The 13,439-nt window shown below is 42.1% G+C and overlaps 1 protein-coding gene across 1 annotated transcript in view; it reads left to right on the top strand.

Annotated features, from left to right (window-relative positions):
* bcas3 (BCAS3 microtubule associated cell migration factor) overlaps nt 1-13,439 on the top strand; it is a 430,682-nt gene that overhangs the window by 43,006 nt on the left and 374,237 nt on the right. The window contains exons 8-10 of the mRNA XM_083984996.1: nt 7,878-7,985; nt 8,077-8,153; nt 12,038-12,114. Of these exons, the coding sequence (XP_083841122.1) occupies nt 7,878-7,985; nt 8,077-8,153; nt 12,038-12,114 (262 nt within the window). The remainder of the gene's footprint in view (nt 1-7,877; nt 7,986-8,076; nt 8,154-12,037; nt 12,115-13,439) is intronic.

Genomic DNA, 13,439 nt, shown 5'->3' with positions numbered 1-13,439 from the left:
CTGCTTCCACATGATGGAGACGGTCGACTCTGCTCTGATTGGCTGTAAAACACAAACAACAACAAGTAGGACACATAAAAACTAGGGGTGTAACGGTATATGTATTCGTCCCGTGCCGTCACGGTACGGGGGTCACGGTTCGGTGCACACAGTCACACGACGAATACGTCTGAATGATTAAAAAAAAAAAAAAAAAGTCGAGTCCTCACTCGAATCCAGGTGGCGGTAATGAGCCTTGAAGCTGCCTGCAGCCGTCATAGCAGACGAAGAAGAGAAGTGATGAGAGAGTGAAGTTAGAGGAGGAGAGCTGTCTGCTTCATTCATGGCTGTGTTCGAAACCGCATACTTCTCCTACTACTCGTACTACTCATACTAACGATTTGAGTATGCAGTATGTTCACACTGCGCAGTATGCGATTTGCAGTAGGCGAGAAGTTCCCGGATGCATACTAGATTCGGCCGAAATGTTGAGTATACATCATGAGGTCACTACTCATACTCAAACTACCCAAGATGCAACGCAACGTGACGTCAAGGACCGCCTCTTCCTTGCTTTTTTTTTTTTTTCTTTATTTAAGTGTTCAAAGTGTACAAAAAGTGTCAAACACTGACACATAACACAACACGAGAGCTGTTTCATATTCAGAAAGACAATGGATAAAATAAATAAATACAGCAAGGATCTCATTCAAATAAGTAGAAAATGAAGAAAATTAGACAAACAGAAACAAAACAAAAATAAATAAATATTGTCATGTCAATACATAGGTGTGTAATAATCACTGTTAACAAATTCCATTAAATGTCAGGAAGTACAATAAATACCTTTTCATAGTTTTCTAAAAAAGTTGTGTTCTTCTTATTTTTTACTAAGGCTAGGGATTTATAGAGAGAATTGAATTCAATTAAAAAATGAGAAAAGGTTGGTTTGGAGGTTGCAAACTTTTGCTTATGAATAAAGTATTTACCAAATAAAATGAAAAAATTAACTAAATACTGAAGACTCCTGTTCTTCTTATTTTCATAATAACATATAACATCTTTAAGGGAGAAGCAGTATGACATGTTTACATGGGAGAAAATATAAGAACACAAGTCTGACCAAAATTTCATTGTTACATTACATTCAAAAAACAGATGATTTAAAGTTTCTTCAGTATGGCCACAGAAAACACAGGAGCTGTCCAAATCTATAAATTTTGAAATAATCCCCAGTCCAGAGCAAGTATGATGTAGCGAAGACGGCGGGCGGATCTTCGTCTCAGAGCAGGCAAAACTCTCCGGTAAGGCATTTTGAACGGGCAAATCCCGTTAACGGCACGAGGTCGGTCCAAACGGCGTTTCCAAGCTAGCCACAGTGGGGACAGGTTCACTTCCTGTTTATAAAGTAAGAGCACTGACGTCATTGTAACGGCTTTCTTTATGGTCAATTGCAACGGGTGCTTTATTTTGACACAGAAACCGGAAGTACAGTGCTCACTACGGCTGGTTTTACTAACGCCAGAGAAGTCCGACTTCGTCCGACTAAAATTGTAAATAGGTGTTATTTTGTCATTTTTTCAACACCATGGGGATACGAAGTAGTACTTTCTCGCCTGAAAATGTTTCAAATGTTGCTGAAGTTATATATTTACACAGTTTAGAGCTTAAGTGAAATCAGCTTCAGGGCGGCTGATTTCGGCTCGGGCAGGAGCGAAATGCATTGTGGGTTATCATAGTACGCAGCAGTGTGAACGCTCTGCATACTGTATGATCGATTAGTATGTAGTATGGAGTATGGAAGTATGTAGTATGGAGTATGTGGTTTCGAACACAGCCCATGGCTTCTCAATGAAACAAACGGCGGCGGCGGCGGCGGCTCGCGACCTATGCTCGCGACCATAATACATCCATGCTCGCGACTGGTCCACCGGACAAAGTCCGTCGGCGATGTTTCACGGATGCGCGGTGCGTCGCTAGAAACGCATCAAACACGTAGCGCATGTTCACCCGCCTCCCTCCCTCCCTCCCTGCCTCGTGTCAATCACTGGTGCAAGTAAAAAGACTAGTTGTGTGCAACAACTTATCCCGCAGCTTTTAAGCCTCTTGACATGAACACCGACAGGTGACGAGAAAAGGAGACTGCACACTATATATAATCAGACACATTTTGTCTGATGAAGGGCTGACGCCCGAAACGTGAGTGACATTAAACTGTCACGGGAGCTTTTAACTAGTGTGCGGTCTCCTTTTTTCCTTACCTGTGTCTTTCTTGGTGGTCCAGCACCTAGTCTTCAGTTTTTTGGGGGTTGTGCGTGTAGCTGCCTAATATGTTTTATGAACACAGACAGGACCAGAAACATCACCAAAGTAACTGCTAGTCTAATTTAACTGTGTAAACCAACATTGATGTCAGTTTATTGTTTTTTTTTTAAATAATAATAATTTAATAATTCGAATAATAGTTGCCAGTTGTCAAGTGCACGTTTTTTTTCCTCTAGAATTAATGAATGGCATTATAACACTCCTAATGCACTTGTTTTATTTTGTATTCTTTTTTCTTTTAATTTTTATAACACAAGACAGATTTTAGTTTTACATTCAATTAGTGTCTGTTGTACCGAAACAGTACCGAACCGTGACCCCTGAACCGAGGTACGTACCGAACCGTGACTTTTGTGTACCGTTACACCCCTAATAAAAACACATCAACAAACACAAAGCAGCTGGTGGTGACTGTGTCAGACGCTCCAGTCATGACTTCCTGTAGCAGCTGCATTCACAAAATGAGACATTGATGCAGATTCTACCTAAAAAACTCAACTTCAAGTCTTTAAATATAGTTGTATAGTCCAGGTGTTCACACTAAAAGTGACAAAATCAGTTTTATAAAGAGTCTTTTAGACAATTATGGTCTTAATCCGTCTCTAACTGGACGAGTAAAGTTCATGGAAACATGTTAGTCCAACTCAGATTGGACTTCTTCAGATCGGACTAAAAAACCCAGATGATGTGATTGGAAAATGATTTTCTTCTGTGTGTATATTCACCTTAATCTGACTGAAACTGGACAATTTATTTGTGCATGCAACACAAAGTTAGCATCAAAGCCGGCCCGAACCCGCCTGGACTGATGCATCAGTGCCCATTCGATGCTTTACACAGTGCAACCAGCAAGAAGATGTGTTTTATAGGACAAAAAAGGAAGTGCATCCGGTCGAATTAAGAACTCTAATCCAGTTGTTCATTAGGTGACAGAATAGAACGAATCGCCTTGTTGTTTCCGGGTAAAAACCAGCACGTAATTATGGCAGTAGCTAAGCTAACGGCGGTAGCTAAGCTAACAGCAGGACGTCAGCTGTTAAAACCCTCCCGTTGTCGGACACGACATGAAACTACTCCAGTTAGCTCAGTCATGTTGCAACTCAGATATCCACTGGAGAAAATATTTTTCATGGACTGTTCATTGAGTCAGTGAGTTATTAAAGTTAAACAGGTAGCTAACAGTTAGCCCTGCCAATTTACCATAACCATGACTAATTACAAAAACGTGCACACAGAAATAGTAACGAGTGTCAATCATTGGTTTTATAAACTTTACAAACATCAGATTAGTCTAAACGGTGATATAGTGACATGAAAAATGAGATGGGGTGGGATACGTGATTCTGCGTCAGCATTCATATGTCACTCCACCGTGAGAAGTGGGAGGTTGTTGTTGGTTGCCATGGTGAATCATGTTATCTTTGTTCCATTGATGAGGGCTTTTCATCTCCCCGTAACTCGGGGTCAAGTTACTCAGAGTTGATTTAACTAACTGTTATCACCTGTTCTGTAACCCAAAAGTCTGAGTTTCCTATCTTAGAGTAGATCAACTCAGAGTTCAGGATTAGACTCAGAGTTTGTTGAACCTGCTTTGTGAAACGGACCCCTGATCTGATGCAGGTTTTCTACCCAGGAGTAGTTGTAAACAACAAGGCGATTCGTTCTATAGGTCAACTGTTAAGGGGTCCATATTAACCCACTGAAACGATGCATATCACCACCTAGTGTTGAGGAGGTGGACATGTTTCTGTCAACTATCCGGTTTTCCCCGTTGCCTGTAAACCGGGACAAGAACCAAAACTCTGATGAGACGCCCAACTGGAGCTGTGAGCAGAGCTCCAGTGAAAAGTGTCGGAGAGATCAATGAAAGTCCTTCAGACCTTCTCGTCTCCTACACACCTTTTTATTTTTTTGTGTTTGCGTGTTTGGTTCTGGAAGGAAACCTTGTTGGACTGATGTTTCTGTTGGACGTTGGAGGTTTCTCCTGCTGTCCAACAGTCTGACAGAACACCTCAGCCTGTCCTCTGGATGTTGCGTTTGCTCTCTGTGTGTTGGTGAAAGTTATTGGTCAGATTTCTAGAGTCCGGCCTCAGAGGACTGAACGGTTTCTGCTGCAGTAGTCCCATCTCTGGGCTTTTATTATTAGGGCTGTCTGAAATAAATAACACACTAATGCAATTTTCTTTTAATGCCACTGTCTGTTTTTATGTTGACCTTTGACCCAACCCCTAAACGGTCTCTGGTATCCCAGGGAGGCCTTTGAAGGTTTGTCTTTGGTTAAAGTATAATGACATTAGTATGTCCGGTATTAAATCCATTCGTCCCTGCATCTATCAGGCCTTTAATGGGAGCGCATGACCTGATGTGTGGTATCTGGTATTGAGTATTTGTTATTATATGTTAATTATCTTTTGTATGGCTCCATGTTGTCTTATTATGGTTTTGGATGGTCCTTTGTATTTATTTATTTTTGGCTGCAGTGTGAGCGGTCAACCCAGGACACATTTCACATCATGGGAGACGATTTATGTTGATCTTGATTAAACGTCATCTTTAAAGGTCCAGTGTGTAAAATGGGGGTAAAAGTTCAGATTCTAGATTGCAGATCTTTGGTTTATTAGGTATTATGAACGTGAAACTCGTGAAACGTGCTCTCTGGCTGGCTGGATCTTCCGTTCAGGCTGCCGTACAAAAATGGCGACACTCTAAAGCAAGACCCTTGCTATATGTATATATAAAATAAGAATTATAAGGCTACGAAAACCAAACAAATTTTATTTTATAGCGATTATACACTTATAAAAATATATTCATGGGTAGTATATTCAGATTTGAACAATAAACCTTGACAATTATTACACACTGGACCTTTAAGGTAAAATTCAGGACAAATAATGATAAAAAAGTGATACATTTTTTGATTAATCCTGATAAATTATGAACATTGATTGATTGATTGATTGATTGATTGATTGATTGATTGATTGACCCCCAATTTTTCTCTCTTTTTCATTTTTGCTGTGTTAGCGATCCGGCCCCAGATATACTTTGGGTGTAGCAAATGTTATCATGCTAACACGCTAAGCTACATGTTATGAAATATCTCATTTTCTGCACTCTTTTCCTTCGGTCCGTCGCAAAGTGCATGTGCATGTGTTGGAGCTTCCAATGGGAGAAGCAGATGTTTTTCCGCCATAAAGAATAAAAGCGGCGGCGGCAGCAGCAGCAGCGGCGGTGATCATGGTGGTTGTGATGGTGATGGTGGAGGCAGACGGAGCTTGACACAGCAGAGTCGGTCAGTGGAACAGGGTGTGCTGCAGGAATATTCAACATGGCTGAGGTCATCTGTGTCTTGTAATGGATGAAAGTCCTCCCATTATGAGCTTGTCATTTGAATAATGTCCAGATTTCCCTCTGGGACTTGGCAATAGCTGTCCGCTGTTTAAACTAGTTATTTCCTAATGGTGTCTTGTGCTGGCTCTAGTCAGCAGGAAGGGGGGGTTTCCTCATTGATCAAGTTGTCAGATCAGCCTAACCCCCCTCCCCTCCTCCGCTCTACTCTCCTAAACCCAGCCGTCACAATCGCTGTATAATCAATGTGCAGAGTGCAGCTTTTTCTCCGTTGTTCCTGTCCAGAGTCGTGTCATTTTCATCAGAAACTGAGCCGTGAGTCACGCCGTTTTTGCAGGTAAACACAACTCGCTGTGACCTTGGTGGTAATTTTGAGCCGCAGCCAGCGCCTCCTGTTTGTCCGCCGGGCCGGGGCTGAGACTGAGACTGATGGAGCAGAGACGTGCGCTCGGTACACATGAGCAGACTAAATAGACTGTTGAAAGCACTTAGTCCTGTGGCTCAAGAAACAAAACTAACACCACGTTTCACCCCGCCGTCCTCAGCCAGCGCGGCACCACGGCCCTCGCCAAGGGTGACGGAGAGAGAGCGAAGGCCGGTCGGTCGGTGGCGGCAGCGCCTGCAGACAGAGGGACGGGTGGTGGAGGAGGAGGTGGAGGAGTCTGGCTTGATTAAGATTTATGCCTGAATGTTCCTCTGCCTGCTGTTGGATCGGCTCCCTCATGTAACCCTCTTCTTCAGCGTGTTGATAGAAAAGCTTCTAGTAAATGTGTTGCATGACAAAGCATTTCCCCTCCTGCCCTTCATTTTACTCCCTCTCACTATGTGGACCCTCAAAAGAGGAGGAGAAAAAAGAGGAGGAGGGGGGAGGCATGGTGGAAACAAATCCTGTATGAACTCTTCAGGGAGCTGCTGAGTGTGGAGACGGCTGCAGCCTGATGTGCATGTTTCTGCAGAAACATTCACACAATCAGTCTGTGTCTTTTCAACATCGGCTCAACAATTTCTTCAGCTAATTCAGCATTGTTTCAGCAATTATGTTCAACTTTTAGCGTTCATTTAGAGACAAAGTAGAAAGAGCATTTCCTAAAGAAAATGCTTTCTAAGAGTATTTCCTGAAGAAAATGCATGTGAAAGTTGAAAAGTTGAACATAATTGCTGAAACAATGCTGAATTAGCTGAAGAAATTGTTGAGCCAATGTTGAAAAGACTGATGCTAAAACTGAGATGGATGACTTGTAAACCAAGAGATTAATGGCTTTATAAGAGCTTGAGAAATGTTAAAAAGGAAGGAGAAATGTTGAAATCCTGCATGTTAATTGTAACAGTTGAAGAGTTAACATAGCTGAAGCAACAGCTGAGAATAGATTTTAAAATTTTTAACTTGTAAGGAGGTTGAATACTTTCGGCATTCACACTAATTATTCATCAAACCACTGAGTTTTAATTAGAGAATATATAAAAAGCACATGTTGGAGTTACACCTGCTGCACTTTTTAAATGTAAAAGGGCTAAAAATCTGAATCAGTTTTGATTTTCACATGCTAGAAATTTGCTTTACTTGTTTTGTCCCTCAGAATAAACATAATTAAAGTTAAGAAAGTTGAAGCTATTCAGATAACACAATAAATACATTTGAAAAAACAGATATTATAGAATAATATAGATAAAGTAGGATGTGTCGTATGTAGGTGGTGTGTATTAGTGTAAGTATTAAAAAAAAACAGGAAATGTGCAAATTAAAGCAATAATTTGACTCTAGAACGTCATGAACTCCACCCCTTCAGTTTTCATGCTTGCGTTTACGAGTCGTTGTTTTTGATGAGTTCTGTTTTTGTTATGTTGCAAAACAGAAATGTAATGTCTCACTTGACTCACCAGCACACGATGGCAGCGCTCGTATCCGGGATATATTTGTCCTGAAAGCTGCCTTCAGAAAGCAGATGAAGTTGACGAGCACAGCAACATCTTGATATTTACATCTAATAAATGTTTTCCACTGGTTTTATTTAAAGGTCTTTCTGTTTGGTTTGTTTTATTTATTATTAACAGTGTTTATTCTAGCTATTTAAAAAAAATTGTATTGTCTTTTTTCTATTGCACCGACTGGTTTGGCATTTTAATTTTGTTGTATGTGTGACAATGACAATAAAGGATATTCTATTCTATATAAAAAGAGTATAAAGTGACGGTGTGTGTTTGTGTCTGTGCTGTGTTTGCAGGACGAGCCCTCCCTACTGCTGCGCCGACCTGTACTCGCTCCGCACCGGGGAAATGGTCAAATCCATTCAGTTCAAGACGCCGATCTACGACCTGCACTGCAACAAACAGTACGTAGCCTTCAGTAGGAGCAGAGCTGCAAGTTGCAGGTTGCAGGTTTGATTTTAAATCTGTGTTGTCTCCTCCTCCTCCGTCCTGCAGCATCCTGGTCGTCAGTCTGCAGGAGAAGATCGCAGCCTTCGACAGCTGCACCTTCACCAAGAAGTTCTTTGTTACAAGTAAGACAACGTTGGGTTATTCAGTTATTCAGTTTCAATGTTATATTCAATTATTCCCTAGAAAGAGAGAGGAGGAGGAGGTGGAGGAGGAAAGTCTAAATGTGAAATGTTAATATTTTGTGGAAACAGTGGAAACGTGTATTTGTGAAATGTGCTCCGTGCCATATGCAGTCGTGCAAACAAACAGCGGCGGTTACGTAAGTTTAACACTAACATTCACAAACACGCTGCAGCACTCTCCGGCTTTTATCACAATACGACCCCAGTGAAGTCTGAGACTGTTTACAGCGCCGTCGTCCCGGCTCTACCTGCCACGTCCGCTGAAGGAAAGAAAGGCCAGACTGTATTACAAGGCCATCGCTGTCCACTTAAGTCATTGACTGGAGTAAACTGACCTTACTGCCGGGCTTTAATGTGTCTCCTCTTTGTCTGCCTGCCGTCCATATCAGTGTCTGGGCCACAGGAAACCAAACATGCTCAATAGTTATTAATCGTCTCTGAGCGCGAGGGCCTCCTCCTCCTAACGTTGTTTGGTCTGTTTGGGCCCTAAAAGCAGTAAACAAAGGGCTCTGGGACATTCACAGTTCCAGGGATGTGATGAAGAAGAAGAGGAGAAGAGGAAAGCTGTGTTCAAATCGCTCCCTATCATGGATGTAGTGCACTAATAGTGTGTTCGCCATTTTGTTGTGTTGTTCCAATTCTCCACGATTAATTTCATCCACTATGTAGTGGACGACAAAACACCCACAATGCACCGCAGAATTGAGTGAACAAGCGATGTACGCTACTTTCTACTCCCGTATGTATCCCACAATGCAATGCGGTCGTGTTTTGCCAGAGAAGAAGAGCAGCAAGCTAATTAACATGTTAGCTACGATTTCTTTAGGTTATTTACCAATAAACTCCCCAGACGTATTTGCCTTCCCTCCGTTTGCCTGAGGAGCAGGAGTTGGGCAGCAGCATCCGAACATGAACAGGCAGCATTAAATCAATCTAATAAAGAAACTGTAGTAGAATATGGAGTAAATACGAGCTAACGAGCTAAGCTAATAGCCACAGAGCCGTTATGGCTCACGGTCGGGACACACAACAGTAGTTGACCAAACCATACTTCCGATATTTCAACAGCTCATTGTCTGAGAAACACAACCACACAGAACCACATCCTCAAATGTTCCAGCAAGTGTCCGGTTTTTCTTATTTTATTTTTATGTGTCCGGTTTGTTTACATGATTCTCGGCGCGTCTGCTTCCGTCACAGCAACACCTGGCGCATCTGCTGACGCAACCACGTTCAGAAAATGACCGTGTAGTGTCTGAATTCTCCTCCCGTTGTTCCCGACATCCTGTACATGATGTAGTCACTAGCTGTGTTGTAAATCGCTCCCTATCACGGTTGTAGTGCACTAACTATATAGTGTGTTCGCCATTTTGTAATGTTGTTTGAATTCGCCATGATTAATTTCATCCACTATGTAGTGGACGACAAAACACCCACAATGCACCGCAAAATTGAGTGAACAAGCGATGTACACTACTCCCGTATCCCACAATGCAATGTGGTCGTGTTTTGCCAGAGAAGAAGAGCAAGCTAAGTAGCATGTTAGCTAGGATTTCTTTAGGGTATTTACCAGTAAACTGCTCGGACATATTTGCCTTCGCTCCGTTTGCCTGAGGAGCAGGAGTTGGGCAGCAGCACCTGAACAATAACAGGCAGCATTAAATCAATCTAATTAAGAAACTGTAGTAGAATGTGTAGTAAATACGAGCTAACAAGCTAAGCTAATAGCCACAGAGCTGTTACAGCTCACGGTCGGGACACACAACAGTAGTTGTCGACCAAACCAAACTTCCGATATTTCAACAGTTTTATTGTCCGAGAAACACAACCACACAGAATCACATCCTCAAGTGTTCCCACAGGTGTCCGGTTTTTCTTATTTTATTTTTATGTGTCCGGTTTGTTTACATGATTCTCGGCGCGTCTGCTTCCGTCACAGCAGTAGGCTAATACCTGGCGCGATCTGCTGACGCAACCACGTTCAGAAAATTACCGTGTAGTGTCTGAATTCTCCTCCCGTCGTTCCCTACATCGTATAGAGAGCCGAAGCGGAAGCAGGAAGTAACGGTCGCCATGGGACCTCAACTCAGAAAAAGTCTCCATGTAAGTGAACGGGAGTCAAAGTTTTATTTCTAATGTGATTGAATAGTGTGATGATAAAACTCTCTGAGCTCTACCTGATTAAAACATCACGGTTCATGAAGAGAAACCAGCAGTTTGTTGTAAAACGGCAACAGAAGAATGTATTTAGTGTGAAGACGCTCTACGGACTACAGATCTGGTGTCCCACAAAAAATACGTCACCAACTGACACGGGAAAGGAAGGGTGCCATGTGGTGACCTACGCCACCTGGAGTCTTTCTGCTTACGGATTCTTCTGAGTTTTAAATTTTACAATAGTTTTACAACAAACTGCTATTCAGTCAGATCACGAAATAAAACTTTGACTCCCGTTCACTTACATGGAGACTTTTTCCGAGTTAGGGTCCCATGGCGACGTTACTTGACTGCTTCCGCTCTTCGGCACTATATACAAGATGTAGTGCACTATATCATGTACATGATGTAGGGGAGAGGGAGGGAGGGGATGAGTGGATGATTTTGAACACTTCTGAGTGGTTTGATGTACGGAGGAAACGTTGAGTTTCAGCCTCTCTGAGCTCCTTCAGGCTTCGGCCTTCAGACGCCTCAGCTCTTCTCTCTCTCTTTCCTTCCCTCTATCCCTCCTCCTCCCCCTCCTCTCCCTTTGATTCCACCCATCGTGTCTGTTTCCTCCCCCCCTCCCCCTCTCTCCCCCTCTCTCCCCCTCTCTCTCCACCCAGGATGTCAAACACATGTTATCTCACCGCCCGGGCTCTGCTCGGCCTTGGAGAGGCACAAAAGGCTTCTCTGGCGCTACCAGCAACCCTTGTGGCTTACCTCACCTCCCCCCCTCTCTCCCCTCCCCCCTCCTCCCTCCCCCCCCCCACCCCCTCCCCATCCCCACCACCACCACCCCTCCCTCCCAACACAGCACACACTACATTACTGTCTGCCTCCACCTCATCTGCTCCCAAAGCACTAAATTATTGTCAGCAGCCTCCGTGCATTAGCTCAGTGTATTTATGTGTGTGTGTGTGTGTGTGTGTGTGTGTGTGTGTGTGTGTGTGTGTGTGTGTGTGTGTGTGTGTGTGTGTGTGTGTGTGTGTGTGTGTGTGTGTGTGTGAGAGGATGTTCCTGAACGCAGCGTGTGTTTAGGCTCGGTCCGGGGTGTTAGTCATAGATGGTGTTTGTCTTGCAGATGTTTACCTCCACATCTGTTGAGTGGGAAGAAGAAGAAGAAGAAGAAGACGAGACGTTTATCTGTTCAGACGCTATTTTTATTTCTGCTGACGTGTGTGTGTGTGTGTGTGTGTGTGTGTGTGTGTGTGTGTGTGTCCCTGCAGGGATTATTGTGCTGGTCAATCAACAGAGGAGCCATCCTCCGTTTATTGGGTACCACAGTCTCCATTAGGTCACACACACACACACACACACACACACACACACACAGACACACACACACACACACACACACACACACACACACACACACACACACACACACACACACACACACACACACGTACGTCACCCTCATTAGACTCCCATTTATCTCCCCAACGAGCGGCTCCCCACAAACACATTAATGGTTTAAGATAGTTACAGACAGACACTCTCCAGGCAGTGGGGAGGGGTGTGGAGGGGGTGAACATCTCTGCATGTGTTTGTTTTCTTGTACTTTTTCACTTTAGTGTGTATGAACATTAATTTTCTATGTCTGTGTGTGTTCTTGTGTTGATCAGGCTGCTTCCCCTGCCCCGGCCCCAGCCTCAACCCAATATCACTGGGAAGCCGCTGGCTGGCCTACGCCGAGAACAAGGTACTGTACACACACACACACACACACACACACACACACACACACACACACACACACACACACACACACACACACACACACACACACACACACTTACAGCTCTGGAAATAATAATAAAGAGACCAGTACTCCAAAATGTTGTTAATAAATCAGCTTCTCTACATGTATGGCAGCCATCGATTCCAGTGTCTATTGAACTCCAACACAAGCAAAATCATATTTAATGAGGAAGAAAGATTATAAAAAAAAAAAAAAACACCAATTCCACCAATGTTGATTTCTAAACTCTTCCTAAGTTTAAAAAGTAGTGTTGTGTTGTTTTAAAATGAATACGAACTTGTTTTCTTTGCCTTATACAAGGTCTGAAAACACCAGAACTTTTTTTGTTATTTTTACCAGTTGGCATTTTCTGCAAATAAATAAATGCTCTAAATGACAGTATTTTTATTTCCAATTTGGGAGAAATGTTGTCAGTAGGTTATAGAATGAAACAAAAGTGTTCATTTTACTTATTTATTTTAACACATAGCTATGAATAGTAAAACCAGGGGAACTGGTCATTTTGGAGTGGTCTCTTAATTTTTTTCTAGAGCTGTATCTTTTAGTAACAATACACACAATTACTGGAGGAGACAACGTTTCACTTCACCTCAACATTAAACTACATCAGTTCAACAGACGGTGAAACACAGAGCAAAGCAAAGGTGGAGGAGGTCAATACTCAACTTTATTAAACCTAAGACATGAGACTGTTTATTTCTCCCACAGATGGTACATTTAAAAAGATATTGTAGCATTGTAGCATTACAAGTTAAAAAAGTATATAGAAATATAAAAAAGATATAAAACAACCTTCTAAAATATAAAAACAAAGAGAGAGAGACATTCTGTATAGTAAAGTGCCAAAATGTTTCAAGAATACAGTTATTTAAATGATATACACAGAGAGAACAACAAGATCATATAATATATGCTTTTTAAAAAAGCTGTGAAAAAGAAACTTCATCAATTAAGATTATGTTCGTTCATATATAAGAATTATATGCGTTATATGCTATGCTCCATATATTTGATATGTTAATATTCATATTTATTTACAGTGGAGAAAATAAGTATTTGATCCCCTGCTGATTTTTTTCCTTTATTACACTTGATCAAATGTAAATTAATTTATAACCTTTATATGATAAGTCCATTTCTTTATGGAGGAGCAAACTTAGTAAAATCAATCAGAGCCGTTTCGTCTTCTAGATTTTAATTGCAGTTATTATTTTCTCACTTCTTCTACTTTTTAAAACACATGTATTGTTTCATATCGGTGTGTG

The sequence above is a fragment of the Trachurus trachurus genome (assembly GCF_905171665.1).
Source record: "Trachurus trachurus genome assembly, chromosome: 13".
Classification (NCBI taxonomy): domain Eukaryota; kingdom Metazoa; phylum Chordata; class Actinopteri; order Carangiformes; family Carangidae; genus Trachurus; species Trachurus trachurus.
This window is presented reverse-complemented; position numbering and strand designations above follow the sequence as displayed.